The sequence below is a fragment of the Meles meles genome, chromosome 6 (assembly GCF_922984935.1).
Source record: "Meles meles chromosome 6, mMelMel3.1 paternal haplotype, whole genome shotgun sequence".
Lineage (NCBI taxonomy): Eukaryota > Metazoa > Chordata > Mammalia > Carnivora > Mustelidae > Meles > Meles meles.
In genome coordinates this window covers 64838427-64857374 of record NC_060071.1, presented here as the reverse complement: position 1 = coordinate 64857374, position 18948 = coordinate 64838427, and the positions used below count along the sequence as shown (strand labels likewise).

Here is an 18948-nt window from a genome sequence, read left to right as displayed (position 1 = left end):
GTGCACTCTTATAAGAGAGGCTTAGGCTCAATCAATGCAATACAATTTCCACTTCGATTTCAACTTGTGTTGAATGAAAAGAGAAGTTCAACTTCAATTTCTGGAAAAGTGTTGTAAGGGATTAGGCAATCCCATACATGAATCAATAAGGGCAGAGGGAAATCTAACAAATAGCCAAGGAAAGGAGGCAAGAGGCAAGGGGAGAAAAGTTAAATCTTGCACTAAACCAGCTGTGTACTCCTACTTAAGTCACACTCAGTATCTACCAAATTCTAAGAGCAGCTGAGACTGCCACTCTTCCCTACACGTGGGGCTAGGTCTCATTCACTGTTCTTGCTCTAGCACTCACCACACTGCCTGGTGCATGGGAGGCATTCTATGAATTTTTTTTTTTTTTAAGATTTTATTTATTTATTTGACAGAGAGAGAGATCACAAGTAGGCAGACAGAGAGAGAGGGGGAAGCAGGCTCCCTGTGGAGCAGAGAGCCCGATGCGGGGCTCGATCCCAGGACCCTGAGACCATGACCCGAGCCGAAGGCAGCGGCCTAATCCACTGAGCCACCCAGGTGCCCCTATTCTATGAATTTTAAGGATAATATTGGCAGCTAAGTTCTTATTGCCAGGTACGTGACATATTTTAACTCATTTAATCATCACAACATCCTTATGTGAAACCCCTTAACATCCCATTTTACACAAGACGAAACCAAGGCCCAGAGATTTTAAATAATTTGCCCAAAGTCACATGGCCGAAAAGCGGCAGAGCTGGGATTCGAACCCGGTCCGTGTCATTCCACAGTCTGAGCTCTCAATCACTAAGCTCTTGTAAATACTCGATCAATGAATGAATGAGTAAAATAATGATTTGTAAATGCAAATAAAAGCAAATATTTTAAGCCAGAAAACTTTATCTGCTTACAGTGCAGTTTGTTGCTTCGGCTATTGAGTGGTTCTGGTCCATTCACATCTTTGCTCTTTTCATTATCCTCAATGGGTCGAAAATGAGCCAAAGTTCTCATGAATCCGCGGAAGTTTACCTGGTCCTCTCTGATTGGGAAACAGAATAAACAGAACACCATCTCAATCAGAGTGATTCTTTCTTATGAATCCAATATGCTGACAACAGTTTTAGCTAGAGTGGCCGAAAGTCCATTTAACAAGGCCTTTCCCATATGCACAATTCTTTAGGGCTCATAAGATATATTTTACTAAGTGTCACCTCAACCTTGTGAGGTGGGTATTATTTTTCCCATGTTATAAATGATTAACCAGACTTAGGTAACAATTCAGCAGAGTCACCTACTCAAGTTCCTTATAGCTCTTTTCCCAAAAAGAATTTCAAGCAGCATCAGGGGCTACACTATCAGGCAAGCCAGAACCGGAACTCATTGCTTCAGACTCTAAAGCAGGCAATAAGTTAGCTATGTCAACCCATTGATTCCCCAGCCACTCCTCATGCTTCCCCTGCAGTCAAATCCACCTAGTGATATTTTAAGGTTAAAGTATACTATAAATGCAGCATCTAAAATAAAAATTTTGCTATAAAAGCAATAAATACATTTTTAGAATTTGGGGGGGAAAAGGTAGAAAAATACCACTCCTGTAGCAATTACAATTACTACTATCTTTTCTTCTATTCATTTTTCTATGCCTTTTCGGTAATTGTGAACATACTGCATATACAATTTCCTATTGCGCTTTCTTAAACTTTTAAGCATGTCTTCAACCAATATAAACACTTTGAAAGATTTCAAATGTCTGCAAAATCATTGTGTTACTTATGATTTTATTATCCCCTCATAAATGGATAGGTTGCTCTTGGTCATAATGTTGGGAAGACTTGTATAAAGCTTTTCTGGTACTTGAGACTAGAGAAAAATCTTTCTATCGTGCCACAGGCAAATCAGTAACCCTGAGAGAAATCATTCTAAAACTTCAATGAACAACGTATTTCAAAGAAGAATATCCAACGTGACAAAGTTATTTATCTGTGGCAGTCATGGAAAGAACAGGTTGCGTGGTTCCTGTGACTACCTAAAAGTAAATCCCAGTCTTTTTTTTGCCTCACTGAATCGTTGTGGTATGTCATGTCTCTTAAGTGCCAGGCAGACACAGAGATCAGTCTTTCTGAGGGTGGATTTCAAAAGCTAGCTCACGAGCCCACTGTACTCAAAAGAATGACCGTTAGTTTTTGAAGCCAGGTAGACTGCAAATGGAGCAGTAGATCTGGGGAATCAAGACGTGGAATAAGATTTGAAGCAAATGCCAGAACAACAGATTAATAAGTATAAATATTATTGCCATAGGTCTCTGAGTAAAAGTGTATACTGAATACCAATGCTGCACTTTCCAATCTCATTTAAAAAAAAAATTCCACTTTCATAAGACTAGGGAGAGAAGAAACAAAAAACCCAGAAACTGGGTATCTGTATCTTATTAGAGTGATTAGCAGAAGGGCCTCTTGCCGAGAGTTCTTTTTTTTTTTTTTTTTTTTAGATTTTATTTATTTATTTGACAGAGAGAGATCACAAGTAGGCAGAGAGGCAGGCAGAGAGGAGGAAGCAGGCTCCCCGTCGAGCAGAGAGCCTGATGCCGGGCTTGATCCCAGGACCTGGGATCGTGACCTGAGCCAAAGGCAGAGGCTTTAACCCACTAAGCCACCCAGGTGCCCCTTGCTGAGAGTTTAGTAGTGTGGCCCGGCATAGGCCTCGGCTTCCTCACACACACCTGCCTAGTGAGCAGAACATTGCACAGGATGGCAGGTGATACTGTAGTAAAAAACTGCTTCCCACAAACTGCTTTTCCTAATAACCAATGCTTGCTACAGAACTCTGAAAAAAAAAGTTGGCAAAATGACTCCACTGGGTTTACTTTTCATTACAAGACGTTTGGATACAAAGCATAGTTGTGGAAGTTCCAATGCTGGACAGGATCAATGCTCTGTATGGGCTAAGAGGAAGTAGGAAAAAAAAAAAATAAAAACACCCAAAACCTGACAAAACTGACGTGAAACCAACTGACGTGAAACCAACAGGGCAGTTTATGGAGAGAAAAAGAAGAAAATGAAGAAGGGCAAGAGATTCCTCCTGGTCAAATGAATCTGAAGAGAGCAAGTTTCATTTCATTTGATTCCTATCTTCACATAAATTAGGTGCTAGGCTTCCCCTTGTCCCCTGCCCCAGCCAATCACTCAGCTTTACTGAATGCCCAAATTCTCAACTCAGATTCTTTCGCTCTCAGTGCAGAGTTCTAAAATTTTCTCTCCATTTTATCTGATAATATCCTTGCTGACACTGAGTCTCATTATTAAGAAGTTGGCAAGCACCGAACTTTTTAAAGTCCTTTGGGTCATACAGATAAGTCACAAGGAACCAGGAAGAAACTGTTAAAGAGATTACTTAGAATAACATAATAAGCTTTTTCAGAAAAAGGTACCTAATCAAATCTATAAATATTTACTCAGGACTTGGAAGTCAGTGTATTGGGTACTGAAGCTATCAAAAGCCTGGACAAACCCAAATCTGTTTGACAAACTGTGTGTGGTGGAGGGGACTGTATCCTTAGCCAATGTTCTAAAAGAAAAATAAAGGCTGTGGAAATGTTCCACATTAAAGGAGGCCGAAGAAAAAAAAAAAAAAAAAAAAAAAAAGGAGGCCGAAGAGCCATGACAACTGACCCAGAACGGATTGTGTACTGGACAGGGGAGGAAGTACTATCAGGAAGATTAAAACAGGAATATGATTGATATATTAGAATAAAATAGATAATGGGAAAAACCAGTGAAGGTGGTCAAAGGGTACAAACTTCCAGTTATAAGATGAGTAAGTTCTGGGGACATCACGTACAAAATGGTGACTACAGGTAACAATACCTCTAGTGCTATTTCAAAGTTGCTAAGAGAGTGGATTATAAAAGTTCTCATCATACAAAAACAGTAACTGTGTAAGGTGATAAATGCATTAACCTTATTGTGATAATCATTTCATAATATATACATATATAAAACCACTGTGCTATATACCTTAAACTTATACAATATGACATTTCTCAATAAAGCTGGGAAAAAGAACAAAATACATAGTATTTTATATTAGTATTACAGCAGCTGATAGGTGCAGTAGGTGTAAATGACACACAAGATTTCAAAGACTTAATATTAAAATAATATAATATATTAAATATGTTGACTATATATTAAATAATATTTTAAATACATCAGGTAATAAAATATATATATTGACATAATTAACTTGCTTATTTTTTACTTTTTTTTATGTGGGTACTAGAAAATTTATAATCATGTATGTGACTTGATTATATTTTCACTGGCAGGAACACAGGGAGACAGAGAACATATGCCAATGAGGAAAAAGGTTAACGATGTAACAGTAGATGAATCTGGGTGAAAGACATACAGGAGTTCTTTGTATTTTCAATTTTAGCAACTTTTCTCTAAATTTGAAATTATAAACAGAGATTAAAGACAGAATTTTGAAAATAGACTCATATACCTATTCGAAGAGAGAGTCTAGAACGACCAAGTTAAGGATGTCCAATATAGTCAGGAGGATCGTGGTCTAAAAGGGCCCAACCAATAACATTACTCCAGATTTGCATCAGCAAGGAAGCCAACAACTGCAGGGACTCACCCCTCTGGAAAGAAGGCATTGATGATCCGGTCCCCCAATGGATTGATGGCAAGTTCCGGAATTCGCTGGAAATCTTCCCGGCTGCCAAGAGAATCACCTTGAGTTAGAGACTATTGGCCCTTAGCAGGAATTCATTCAGTCATGCACGAGTACAACCTAGCAAGAATATTACCTCGTGGAATTTACTTCTGTGGCAAATTATACCAAATAAGTGCAAAGAATAGCACTTTAGTAGCTGCCAAGTGTTTCTTGCACCAACTCAGGAGTGGAAGAAGCCAGATTCGACTATGCCACATTCCAGTGAATTCAGCACACAAGTTACGTCAATAAAACAACTAACAAGCAAATACTGAGCTGTCCCTGTAAATTATTCTTTGAACATTACCATTTTGTACTTAGTTACTAAGTTTGGAGTGAACAGCAGCGCCAACTATCAACACCATAGAGCTTGTTGTGTATAGTAGCAAAAATCCTGGACCCTTGCTAGGATCTACAACATCTATGAAATGCAAGGAATTCTTAGGCAGTGTACAAGGAAAGGATTAAGTGTGACAACTAAGTGATTTCCCTTACTTCCTTGCTCTGATTCTGGCCTTTTCTCCATTGCCTTCTACAGATTCAGAAGACATTAGTATTTAAACCTTGATCCCGAAAGAGCTGTCATCCTCTCACAATTTGGAAGTTACGCTGAGATGAATATTAGCTGCCATTCTCTGTATACATACCACATGCTGCTCTGTTGATACACATTATCTCATTTCTTTTTTTTTTTTTAAAGATTTTATTTATTTGACAGAGAGAGATCACAAGTAGGCAGAGAGGCAGGCAGAGAGAGAGAGAGGAGGAAGCAGGCTCCCTGCCGAGCAGAGAGCCCAATGTGGGACTCGATCCCAGGAACCTGAGATCATGACCTGAGCCGAAGGCAGAGGCTTAACCCACTGAGCCACCCAGGCGCCCTTATCTCATTTCTTTAGGCCAACATTTTATCTGTACTCTTTTCAAGTTGAGGAAATTGAGAGGCAGTGAGGTAAAGTAACTTGCCCAGTGCTATGAGCTAGTAAGTGGTAGAACTATTATTTAAGTCTAAATTTAAATTGAAGTCAAATACATTGTTCTTTTTTCTAAAACAACAAAAAACCCACATTTCTGGGGCGCCTGACTGGCTCAGTCAGTAGAGAGCATGACTCTTGAGTTTGAGTCCCACATTAGGTGTAGAGATTACTTAAAAATAAAATCTTGATAAATAAAATAAAATGAACTAGAATAGAATAATAACAAAAACACAGGGTGCCTGGGTGGCTCAGTCGGTAAAGCATCTGCCTTTGACTCAGTCATGATCTCAGGGTCCTCGGACAGAGTCCCATTTCTGCTCTCTACTCAGTGAGGAGTCTGCTTCTTGTTCTCACTCTCCTTTGGTCCTCCTCAAATAAATAAAATCATTAAAAAAAATCCACAGACTTCTTGGGGTGCCTGCGTGGCCGAGATGGTTAAGCAACCAACGTCAGGTCAGGTTATGATCCCAAGGTTGTGGGTTTCAGCTGTACCAGGCTCTGTACTCAGCAGGGAGTCTGTGCAAGGTTCCATTCTGAGCAAGGTTCCATTCCTCCCCTCTGACCCCTTCCCCTTGCTCTTTTTCACTCTCTCAAATAAATAAATAAAATCTTTTTAAAAAGTTGTTCACTTATTTGAGAAAGAGAGAGAGAGAGAGAGAGAGAGCGCACACAGCAGCAGGGGGAGGGGCTGAGGGAAAAACAGACTCCCCACTTAGCCAGGAGCTCAACCTGGGGCTCGATCCCAGGACCCTGGGATCACAACCTGAGCTGAAGGCAGACACTCAGCTGACTGAGCCACCCGGGCACCCCAATAAATAACACACACACACACACACACACACACACACACACACACACACTTCTTTCCCATATCAAACATTCTGAAAGAAAGGTGCTTGCCCAAAAAATGTTCAATAAGTAATTTCTAAAAATTTCTTAGTTGATATTCAGTGCCAAGAATATAAAACTGTCTATAACATATCCATACTCCTCAAAAATATGGATGTCATGAAGGACAGAGAAAGGCAGGTTGCTCCAGATCATAGGAGACACATGACTAAACTCAATGCATGATCTAGACTAGGAATAACATTGCCACAAAGGACATTACAGAGCTACGTAATTCCATACAGAATAGTATATAACTACATCAAAATGCTAAATTTCTTGACTTTGACACAAGAATGTCACAATGAAGTCTGTGGCAAAATATTAACAATTGGTAAATCTGGATTTCGGTATGTAGAAGTTTTTGTATTATTCTTGAACTTTTCTGTAAGTTTGAAATGAGTATTTTCAGACAAAAAGTAAAATAAAAATAAAAAAATAAAACTCAAATAAGCCCCACTCTTGCCTTCAAGATGTTTACTATCCGAAGAGATAAAACTTATTCCTCTACCCGCTTTGTACTAACTGCTAATGAAATACCCCTATTTTATCCAGAAGCCTTCAATACCTAGTTCTCTTAGAACAGTTTAACATTTAGATGGTGCTAAATTAACTGAAATTAACTAAATTAAATTAAATTGTCCTGTAATACAAAGTCCACATTATCACCCAAAGTGGTTCCTCTTCCTTGACAGAGGTTAAGAAACAATAACCACTCTCTTTTAAATAAAGATTAAGGCTCATTTGAATTGCATAGCCACATACCTCAGCTTAATGTCTAACAAGCTGGAGTAATTTTAGCTGAGAAACAGCACAGTTTAAATACCATGTCTAATATCAGGCAGTGAGTACACAATCCAGCCTGAACTTCAGTCTCAAAAGGGATCTAGTCTTGGAATTCCAATGTCAGTTAAGACCTAAACCTGTCCTTTGACACTTTTTTTTTTTTTTAAACTCTACTCTTGGAATTTAGATTGTTTACACAATACAGTTTTATAAGACCAAGAGGAATACCCTTGATAGTATCAAAATTAAAATGAAAGTGTAAAAAACAATAGTTTGTAAACTGCTCAATAATACAGTTTGTTATTATTAGTTGTTGTATACCAGAATGGAGATCACATGGGCAATTTTTTCTAAAACATAACTTCTTAAATTTGTCCACTGACGCGAACCTAATAGAGAAAAATATATACTCTAAGCAGCCCACACACGGAAGATTTGTTCAAAATCTATGTGTACTCATAAAAAAGCATGCCAATATTATATTGTACCTTACTGTATACCTGGGAAAATCTTCCTCAAAGATATTTTTTTCCCTCAAAGATATTTTAAGAAAAGATATTATAACTGGAAGTAGGCAAGTCCGAGCATAGAATTATATATAACAGCATTTTTTTTTTAAAGAGTTTTATTTATTTATGGCAGAGAGAGAGATCACAAGGAGGCAGAGAGGCAGGCAAACGGAGAGGGGGAAGCAGGCTCCCTGCTGAGCAGAGAGCCAGATTTGGGGGGTGGGGCACTAGGGGACTTGGGGGCTCGGGTATCCCCAGGACCCTGAGACCATGACCTGAGCCAAAGGCAGAGGCTTAACCCATTGAGCCACCCAGGCGCCCAATATAACAGCATTCTTTGTGGCTAAGAAATTCCCAGTGAAGAGTGGTTTTCCAGACCCTCAGAAGGAAAAGGCTGTTTGAGAGACTTTTAGTAACCAGAAGGGCCAGCCCTCTACACTGACCTTCAGTATGCAGGTTCCTTCTCTGACTGGAACATCAGCCTCAGTTAACTGTTTATATTTCAAGCCCCAGGGTCGATGGTGAGATGACTTATACATAATGAGGACATTAAAATCTGTTAAAAGGACATACTTGAGGGACATACTGAACTAAGAAGAGTGTTCCATATTTAAGTAATAAAATAGAAATAAATAACTTATTATTTAGATTCAAAACTGAAATAATTTCCATTATCTGAAATGTTTAATTAATAGTTTATTTATATTTTTTAGTAATCTCTACACCCAACGTGGGGCTCAAACTTACAACCCCAAGATCAAAAGTCACATGCTCTTCCAACTCAGCCAGCCAGGCAACCCCTTCTAATTAATATTCTAAATTAAATCAGTAATATAATTTTGTTGTTATCTTGATAATAGAATCATGGAAGTGTCAACAGGTGCCAAATCGTGTCTCTGCCAATTGTTTTAGCATTCCAGGGCCAGACCCGTTAAGCTGCAAGGCTACATGGGACTTTTGATTGAACACGGTGGGCACATAGACATTGACCTTCTCTCATTCTCTAAAACTGCCTGAAAAGTCAGCAGAAACATACACACGGAACATATCCCTGACAAAAACAACCAGGGTGGGAGGAGTGCACTTGTAAACAAGGGATTGTGCCAAATTCTGGAAGTCAGAAAATCAATACAAATGTAGCAACAAGTAAGTCAGAGTACAGGGCCCATGAGAAGGCTGCAGCGGAGCTGAGAGCCATTCCGTCCTGCAGGATCTCAGCAAGGCACCATACTCAAGAGGTGCCAGGTAAATGAATGAACTCATTCAGGGTGATGAGTTAAAGGAATTTTTAAAGAATAGGCCAGCTGCCCACTGCTGCTAGTACCCATCCTAAGAATATAAAACCATCTGTCCTCAGGAGAAAAATGGAGAAGGGTTATGGAGAGAAATGGAAAGTCCTACCTGGGTAGGGCTGCAACCAAATATGGGAAGTTGGCTTTGGAGGAACACAGTCCTTTTATTTGGGGGAAGGGGACCACAAATCTGTCTCCTTGCTCCTTGACCACATACCCTAAAGTGAAATCTACCAACTTACTGGCCCTGTTCAGAGAACAGTGAACTTGAAGTCAGCCTTTCCATCCAAGAAAGACCTGTGGAGAAACTAATCACAAATAAATCCATGCCAGTTTTCTACAGTACTCCATGCAGGTGTTTTCATAACTATGAATGGACAACCAAAGCTCACCCGATACCAATGAAAAATTAATAGCATAAAAGAGCAAAATCAAGATGAATAGAGATAATGATAATTCAGGGAACACTGAAAGTTCTGAAAGATTCTTTTTTTCTTTTTAAAGATTTTATTTATTTGACAGAGAGAGAGCACAAGTAGGCAGAGCAGCAAGCAGAGGGAGAGGGAGAAGCAAGCTCTCCACTGAGTAGGGAGCCCTATGTGGGGCTTGATCCCAGGATCCTAGGGTCACGAAGGACCCTGGGATCATGACCTGAGCCAAAGGCAGCCATTTAACCAACTGAGCCACCCCGGGGCCTCTGAAAGATTCTAATAAGGAGCCCCAAACACATTTGATACATTTTTACAGCTGTAAAGCAAAAATAAGCTACTGTGAGAGAAGAGAGGTCAGAGAACAAGAAAGGTTCTCAGAAGTTAAAAATAAGACTGCGGACTAATAAGTAAGTTCATCAAAAGAACTGAAAAACAAATGCAAGGATTTCCTTCAGAAAGCAAAGGAAAAAGTCAAACAGGAAATATGAGTGAAAAGCTGAGTCTTGATGCTACAATAACCAGCCAACAGATATCCCATAAAGATAAAAAAAAGAGGGGCGCCTGGGTGGCTTAGTTGGTTAAGTGGCTGCCTTCGGCTCAGGACATGATTCCAGAGTCCCAGGATTGAGCCCCACATTGGACTCTCCACTCAGTGGGGTGTCTGCTTCTCCCCCGCCACATGGTCTCTCTGTCTCTTACTCACTGTCTCTAAAATAAATAAATAAAATCTTTTTAAAAAAATTTAAAAAAAAGATAAAGAAAGGAGGGTGGGGGAAATAATAAAAGAAATAACAGAAGAAAACTTCCCAGCTAAGGGAGATATTTTTAGATTAAGAATGTATATCTAGGGGCACCTGGGTGGCTCAGTGGGTTAAAGCCTCTCCCTTCGGCTCAGGTCATGATCCTGGGGTCCTGGGATCGAGCCCCACATTAGGCTCTCTGCTCAGCAGGGAGCCTGCTTCCCTTCCTCTCTCTCTCCCTGCCTCTCTGCCTACTTGTGATCTGTCTGTCAAATAAGTAAATAAAATCTTAAAAAAAAAAAAAAAAGAAAGTTCATCTAATACTGAGCGATGAATAATGAAAAAAAGAAGGCATGCCTTTGCGAAGTTTCAGAACATCACAAGGCGATTATTTGAAGGTTTCAGAGAGGGGAAAAAAAAAAGATTATCTACTATAAGAGTGAGAATTAGACTGGGATCACGGTTCTCTCAGGGAAACTTCATTCTGGAATGAATGATACCAGTGTGTACAAAGCAAGCGCTTGTCTGGGACACTGAAATCATCTGTCCTCTGGGGTAAAGTTAAACAAGAAAGTAAACCTCAAAAGCACTCAGTGTTTAAGCAGATAAATGGCTCCCATTCAGGACCCAAGCTCCTGAAATTTACAGGTAATGTTTTTTAAACGATAAGCAACAACATAGCCAACTAGCATTTCTCAGTAATAAGTACTTGCAGATGTTAGTTGCTTTGCACTATCCCCTGTAGTCAACTTAATCTGCATGATTTAATATCCAGAAATATTTTTCATCATGGTATTACTTGAGAAAAAATATTATCTGACAAATAGTCGATGTTAAAATTGCTCAATAAGATATTTTTCAAGTAAACTTTTACTGAAGTGTAATATACACACAGAAAAGAGCACAAATCACAAGTATTTGGCATGATGAATTATAACCTAGTTAAGATTATAACCAGTCCCCAAATCAGGAAACAGATTATGATCTCTATCCAGACACCTCCTTCCTGCTCCTTTTGTCTCTACCTGCTCCCCTCCACAAAGGGTAATCATTATGCTGACTTCTAACACCATACGTAACATGTCTTTTTGTTCTTTAAAAAAAAAAAAAAAAGATTATTTATTTATTTATTTGAGAGAGAGAATGAGAGAGAGAGAGAGAGAGCATGAGAGGAGAGAGGTCAGCGGGAGAAGCAAACTCCCTGCAGAGCAGGGAGCCGGATGTGGGACTCGATCCTGGGACTCCAGGATCATGACCTGAGCTGAAGGCAGTCACTTAACCAACTGAGCCACTGAGGCACCCCCAGAAGATGTTCTTCTTAAAGATATATTTATTTGAGAGAGAGTGAGAGAACGTGTGAGCCAGCAGGAGTGGAGCAGGGGGAGAGGGGACAGAGGGAGAAGCAGACTCCCTCCTCCTACGTAAGTCTCGATCCCAAGGAACCTGGGATCACAATCTGAGCCAAAGGCAGATACTTAAACAACTGAGACACCCAGATGCCCCAGTACAGAAGATACTTAAACAAAAGAAATCATCTTTGTATTCAGAGGCTGACAAGATTCTCATCTTGACCTGACCTAAAAAGGACCACTGCAAGACCCTTTATAAGATAGATGCCCAGGGCACCTAGGTGGCTCAGTTGGTTAAACATCTGCCCTCGGCTTGGGTCACGATCCCGGGGTCCTGGCATCCAGTCCCATAAGAGGCTCCCTGCTCAACTGGGGAGTCTGCTTCTCCCTCTCCCTCTGTGTGCTCTCTTTCTCTCTCAAATAAATAAATAGACCTTAAAAAAGACAGATGCCCATTTCAGGAAGATCAGTTTCAACAGCAGTGGTAGAAACATTTTACCCAAATAACAGCATCTGAAGAAAATAAGATTTGTGAGGTTACAGTACATTTTTATGTTCATGAAATACCAATCTGGAAGAGGACCCATATAAAAAGAAAGTCTATAGGAAAACTGCAAATAATTTCACAAATACTGTTTACAATATTCCCCTCTTGAAGAGGCCCAATTCATTTGAGCATATTAAAGATGCCAGGAAATGCTGTAAAAAAGAAGCCCGTTAAACCTTGCCCACAAAGCTTCGCATAAAGCTTAATCGGTAATTTTTTTTCTTCTTTTTATAAACACCTATTGGTAGACCAAAAAACTAGTGTCCTATTAAGCATACTTTGGGGCAAATCTCTGAAAGCACTTTGAAGCAGCTCCATTTCTAGCCAAAGCCTTCCATAGTTTCTGCTGTATGTTCCCTTCGGGACTGACACTACAAAGGAATACAGATGCAGTGGAGGGTACCTGGTAGCCTCTTGCTCTGCAGATCTGGCTTCAGGCCCAGACATGGGGCATCATAGAAGGGTAAAGTGAAGAAAATATAAAAAGGAAATGATTTCTGCTAAAAGCTTTCTTAAGAAAGTAGGGCCTGTTCCAGTCAACAAAAGATTGGTCACCTGCATTTGGCTAAGCACCCTAATGGGTTCTAGAAAGGTCACGACAGGACTTGAGCTGGGTTTGGCAGTAAAGGCTAGAAGGAGCTATATCATACCGTACTATAGAAGATTTTAGAGTCCAGCAGTTCTCTAAGGCTAGAGGGAGTAAGAGAGAAGATGCTGTTGGCTGAGGAAGAGGGTAAGACAATCTAACAGATGGCCAGAGGCTGAGATGGCTATTGTCAGGAAGCAAAACCAGAGCTGAAATCCCGATAGTGGGTGATCCAACAAAATGATTTACATATAATATGCTCATTGTTTACTGTGTAGTACAATGGGGTAATTTCTTCTTGTTCTCAAGGTGGCCTGGGGTTTCCCTCATGTTTGAATCCACACAAATTGGAGATCAAAGCACACCTTTAGGACCTAGTGCTTTGTAAAGCTGAGTACGAAACATCAGTTAGATCCAGGTAGCTATAAAATAAAAAATTATCTCATCACTTTCCACCACCTCTTCCCCAAGAATGTGTAGAAACAAATGCTGAGAACGTGCCTAGCACATCACAGATAGTCAATAAATACCTATCAAATGAGTCGATTAGCCCACTGGCCTTCCATTAAGTATGAAACAGTGTTTTAGGTACTGAGCAAATTTTAGCTACATTTTATTTTATTTTATTTTATTTTATTTTATTTTAAGATTTATTTATTTGACAGATAGAGATTACAAGTAGGCAGAGAGGCAGGCAGAGAGAGAGAGAGGAGGAAGCAGGCTCCCAGCCAAGCAGAGAGCCCGATGCGGGGCTCGATCCCAGGACCCTGGGATCATGACCTGAGCTGAAGGCAGAGGCTTTAACCCGCTGAGCCACCCAGACGCCCCTAGCTACATTTTAATCAACAGGTAAATACCAGCTGACACCTACAAAGTTTTCATCCTTTCTAAGAGACAGCTCCTTTTATAAGAGTCTTTCCACTGTTTTTCAGCAAATAATGAAAGTGATACACACACACATTTACATAGCACTGTTTCCACAAAGAAAAGGACTCACAATGAATGTGAATTCTGTATCTTTACTCAGTGATTAAATCTGAATTTATGAGGAAGATGTAACCCCAAACTCAAGTAAATTATTCAAGTATTAGAGCTGAGAGAGGAAAAAAAAGATTTCTGGGCACCTGGCTCATGCAGGCTAGAGAGCAAGTGACTCTTGACGTCAGGGTTGTGAGTTTGAGCCCCACAATGGGTATAGAGATTGGTTAAAAACAAAACCTTAAAAAATAAGATTTCTAGTACGATTTATTTTTTCTTTTCTTTTTAAAAAGATTTTATTTATTTGAGAGAAAGAGCAGGTGCAAATGGAGGGAGAAGCAGAGAGGGAGGGACAAGCAGACTCTAAGCTGGGCCGGGAGCCAGAGGCAGGGCTTGATCTCATGACCTGAGCCAAAATTAAGAGTCGGTCATTAAATCTAATGAGCCACCCATACATCCCTGATTTAATTTTTCAAGTGCAAATCTACAGAGTCTCCTCAACAAATGGTACTGGGACAGGTAGATATCCAAGTGCAAAAAAAATAAAGTTTGACTTTAATTGCATACAGTATACATATACAAAACATATATATATATAATATATATACACACATATATATAGTACATATATAGTATACATATATATAGTACATATATAGTATACATATATATAGTACATTTAGAGTATGCATATTAAAGTACATATATAGTACATATATAAAATTTGACTTTAATCTAACACCATATATACAGTACATGTATACACACTCAAAAAAACTCAAAATGAGCCGAAGACCTAAATAGAAGAGCTAAAACTATACAATTCTTAGAAGAAAACACTGGGGGTAAATCTTCATGACCTTGGACTTGGCAATATTTCTTAGATATGACACCAAAAGCATACAGCCCCAAAAAGAAATTAGATAAATTAGACTTCATCAAAATTTAAAACTTTTGTGCTTCAAAGAAAACCACAATGAGAGTGAAAAGACTATCCACAGGAGAAAACATTTGCAAATCGTGTATTTCATTAGGATCTAATACCTAGAATATAGGAAGAACTCTTACAGCTCAACAAAAAGACAAACCAATTAAAAAGTAGGCAAAGGACTCAAACAGGCATTTCTCTGAAGAAGATACCAAAATGATCAAGCATGAAAAGATGCTCAGTACCAAGAGCCAGCAGGGAACTGCAAATCAAAACTACAATGATATTATCATTCACACCCATCAGGATAGTCAGTATCAAAAGACAGACAGTCAGTGTTGGTGAGAATGTGAAGTCTGAACCCTCAATATACCGCAGGTGGGAATGTAAAACAGTGCAGACTCTGTGGAAAACAATTCGGTGTTCTTCAATAAAATTAAGCATAAAATTACCATAGGACACACAATACTACTCCTAAGTATAAGTTCAACGAGAATTAAAACATATGTCCACACAAAAATGTTCCAAGTGCCCATCAACTTATAAACAAAACATGGTGTATGCATATAATGGATATTATTATTCAGCCATAAAAAGGAATGAGGTACTGGTATACGCTATATTGTTAAAGAACCTTGAAAACACCAAGTTAAACGAAAGAAGCCAGTCACAGAAGGCCACCTACTATATGATTCCATTTATATGAAATGCCCAGAGAGAGAAAAAAGTAGATTAGTGGCTGTCTCTGCCCCTGAAATAGGAAATGACTGCTTACTGGGTACATAGTTTCCATCTGGGGAGATGAAGATGTTCTATAACTAGATAGCAGTAATGGTTATACAACATTGTGAATGCACTTAATGTCGATGAACTGTACACTTGAAAATGGTAAATTTTATATTATGTGTATCTGTCTCAATATAAAAAAGAAAGCACCCAGTGTGGTCTTTGCACATGGCAGGTACTCCAGTTGACGTTAATGACTACACAGCATGGTTTGAGTCCATCCCAGCTTCTAGTGACAGCAGATTTTGCCCTGCATAAACATGGCCCTATGGATTTACCAGCATTCTCTAGCTACTCTGCCTGAGGATCATGTACAAAGGCTTAGCAACTATACTCCTTCCCCCTTTAGACCATATCCCACCACTGTGCTAGAAGCCTTCAAAGAATTCCTAGACCACTTCTTGCTTCCTGCCAGCCACTAGAAAAGCTGGCAGCTTCATTCTCTATTACTTAATTAAAGCTGAGCTTGCCACTGAGAGTTAGGGTGGGAACTGACGGTAAGGAGACATTTCATTGGACTCTGATAAGACAATTACAAATTCGAAGTGGTACAAAATCCCATTATTCTGAAATCATATAATTAACTCTAGAACAGAGTTTCTCAACTTCGGCATGTTGGATATTTAGGGAAGAATAATTCCTTGTTGTGGGGGCACCTATCCTGTCTATTATAGCACATTTAGCCACATTCCTGGCCACCACACACCAGACATCAACGTTACGCCCCAAGCCTGAGAACTGAAAACGTCTCCAGATATTTTGTTGCCTAGGAGCAAAAGAGCCCTCAATTGAGAACCACCTGCTCTAGACTAAAACACTGAACATCTTATCTAACACTAACGTATACAAAGTGGTTTACCTTAGGGTTATGGGGCTCGTTGGGAAATGAGAGGAGGGGGCAAAACAATCTAGACCACCTTGGACTGCCCTGGATCGACTTCCTGAAGGCTAACATGTCTGGGAAAGGGTCACGGGAAAACTCAAGCAAAGAAAGCTGAAAAAGCTTAAAAGGCCGTTCCTAGGACCAGAACTATGGCCACCCAAACTAAGGGGAGTTAAGAGGAAGGCACAAAGCACCTAGTGACGAATGTAATGCCATTCTTCTGCTTATTTAACTCCCTGGTGAATGCATGACGCTCAAAGACAGTGAAGAACTGGTCCTTGCCCTTTGCACTCTAGATGCCTATCACCTGTGCCCTGGGGACAAAGGCACCTGCTCAGATACTGCCCATAAATAAAGACGGCAACTGCCTACCTGAGAGTCCCGTTTTCTCCTTTGTCCAGGCTGGTGAATCGGCTGTAGAGGCGAGTGATCTGACTGTGGGAAACTGAAGAACACAAAATTAGTCCCAGTTGGTGAAGTCACCCTCTACTTGAAATGAACCTGAGTCTGTCATGATCTCAGGGTCCTGGGATCGAGCCCCGCATCGGGCTTGCTGCTCATCGGGGAGCCTGCTTCCCTTCCTCTCTCTCTGCTTGCCTCTCTGCCTACTTCTGATCTCTGTCTGTCAAATAAATAAATAAAATCTTTAAAAAAAAAAAAAAAATGAACCTGAGTCTGGCCCTTCAGAAGTCAACTGCCTTTCTGGTCCCAGCCCACCATACACTTCAAAGAGAGTAAAACGGGGAGTTGTCTCAACTCTCACTCAAAACATAAATTTTAAAAGCTAACGAAAGGAGTTAGAAAATAAGTAAATTACGAGCAATCAAAATGGACTCTCAGGAATGAAGTCTGGGCTTCATCAGGACTATATACTAAATGTCAAGTGGTTAAGATTTAGCAAAACAAAGCCAAATTTAGTTTAAAAGGAAATTGTGAAACTTTAACCTTTTTTACTTTTTACACCTTTTCACATGACTTAGAGGCTATTAACTGTATGCTCTAATTAAAAACACATACCTGTTAATCAGTTTGAGGTTTCAGGCTGGCAATGCCAGGTTGGTTAACTTGTACTTAAAGATTGGGGCAGATTCAATTTTTATTTTATTTTTTAAAGATTTTATTTTTAAGTAATCTCTATACTCATCATGGGGCTTGAACTTAGAGAGTCCCAAGCTCCATCAACTGAGCCAGCCAGGTGCCCTGGGACAGATTCTATTTTTATAGAATCTGGTTTGTGGGCACCTGGGTGATTCAGTGGAAATCTGGTTTGCTCCTGCACCAAGCTTTAGTGGCTTTTCTCTTCCCTCAGAACTGACATTTAGGTAAAATATCACAGGGTCAGGTCAGCTTCTTTTCTGTGACTGCATGAGCTCCACTGAGCTCCCTAACCCAGAAAGCAAATTAGGCAATCTGTAAAAAGATCAGGTTATCAAGAGATGGTATCTACAAGGAAGCTATTTTCCTCCTAATTTTTTTTTTAATTTTAAAAGATTATTTATTTATTTATTTGACAGAGAGAGAGAGAGAGAGAGAGAGAGAGCGAGAGCGAGAGGGTACACAAGCAGAGTGGGAGAGGGAGAAGCAGGCTCCCTGCTGAGCAGGGAGCCTGATGCGGGGCTCCGATCCCAGAACCCTATAATCATGACCTGGGCTGAAGGCAGACGTTTAATAACTGAGCAACCCAGGCGCCCCTCCTCCTAATTTTTTTAACTCAAGTACAAGCTGGCAATTAAAATGAAGTAATAACGGCAGGTACACAGTAAGAATTTGAAAATGCATCAAGAAATTTCTGGGCAGTAGTTTAGTTTCCTGGCTGATGGGAAGTAGGAGGGGAGAAAAAGGACAGTTATCAAAGGGGAAAAGACAGGAGCCAAAAAGGGTGTGGTAAGTGTGGACTTTGTCCTAGGCTGTACCTTCAGGGGTTTAAAAGGGATGGCTGAAGGCATGCTGACAGTAGCCCTCCTCCCTCAGCTCAACAAAATCTACTTGCAGTTTTAGGAACAATGGGACAAAGTAAACCGGGGCACAGCGGGAGAAGCAGGAAGTGAATGGCCCTGAGCTAGGATGAGAAGGCACGCTAGAGGCAGCAGTGAATTCTTCAGCATCAGATTTCACCCCAAGCTGGGCTGTGGGTACTAGCTCTCCAAAGAGCGCAGAGAAGACTCAGCCCCAGCCAGCACAGAGCCAGCCCAGAGCCCGCAGGTGCCAGGCATGGAGGAGGCAGCTGGGGACTCACTGCCAACCCGTGCTCTCTGGTGGGGGTCAGGTAACAGACTGATCCCATTCATGGCACCACCGCCTGCCTACTCAGTGAGGGGTGAACGAAAAGGGCTGTGGAGAGAACTCTGTGAGGCCAGGAGAGGAAAGCACTTGGCAGAGCGTCTGGTACAGGGTAAACACTCCAGGTTAACCATTCGCATCACCATCCTCACATTGTGAGCCTGGATACAGTTTTACAGTTGCACTAATTAATCTTCACCTTTCTCCTCTCTGGCAGCTACAGCCATTTTCTTCAGGAACCTGACCTGTTTACCCTGGCTCTG

The 18948-nt window shown here is 40.4% G+C and overlaps 1 protein-coding gene across 1 annotated transcript in view; it reads right to left on the bottom strand.

The window, feature by feature from the left end:
• CHP1 (calcineurin like EF-hand protein 1) overlaps nucleotides 1–18948 on the bottom strand; it is a 46287-nt gene that overhangs the window by 20202 nt on the left and 7137 nt on the right. Inside the window, exons 2-4 of the mRNA XM_046009056.1 lie at nucleotides 16778–16850; nucleotides 4651–4731; nucleotides 921–1048 (exon numbers count right to left, since the gene is read on the bottom strand). Coding sequence (XP_045865012.1) covers nucleotides 921–1048; nucleotides 4651–4731; nucleotides 16778–16850 — 282 coding nt within the window. The remainder of the gene's footprint in view (nucleotides 1–920; nucleotides 1049–4650; nucleotides 4732–16777; nucleotides 16851–18948) is intronic.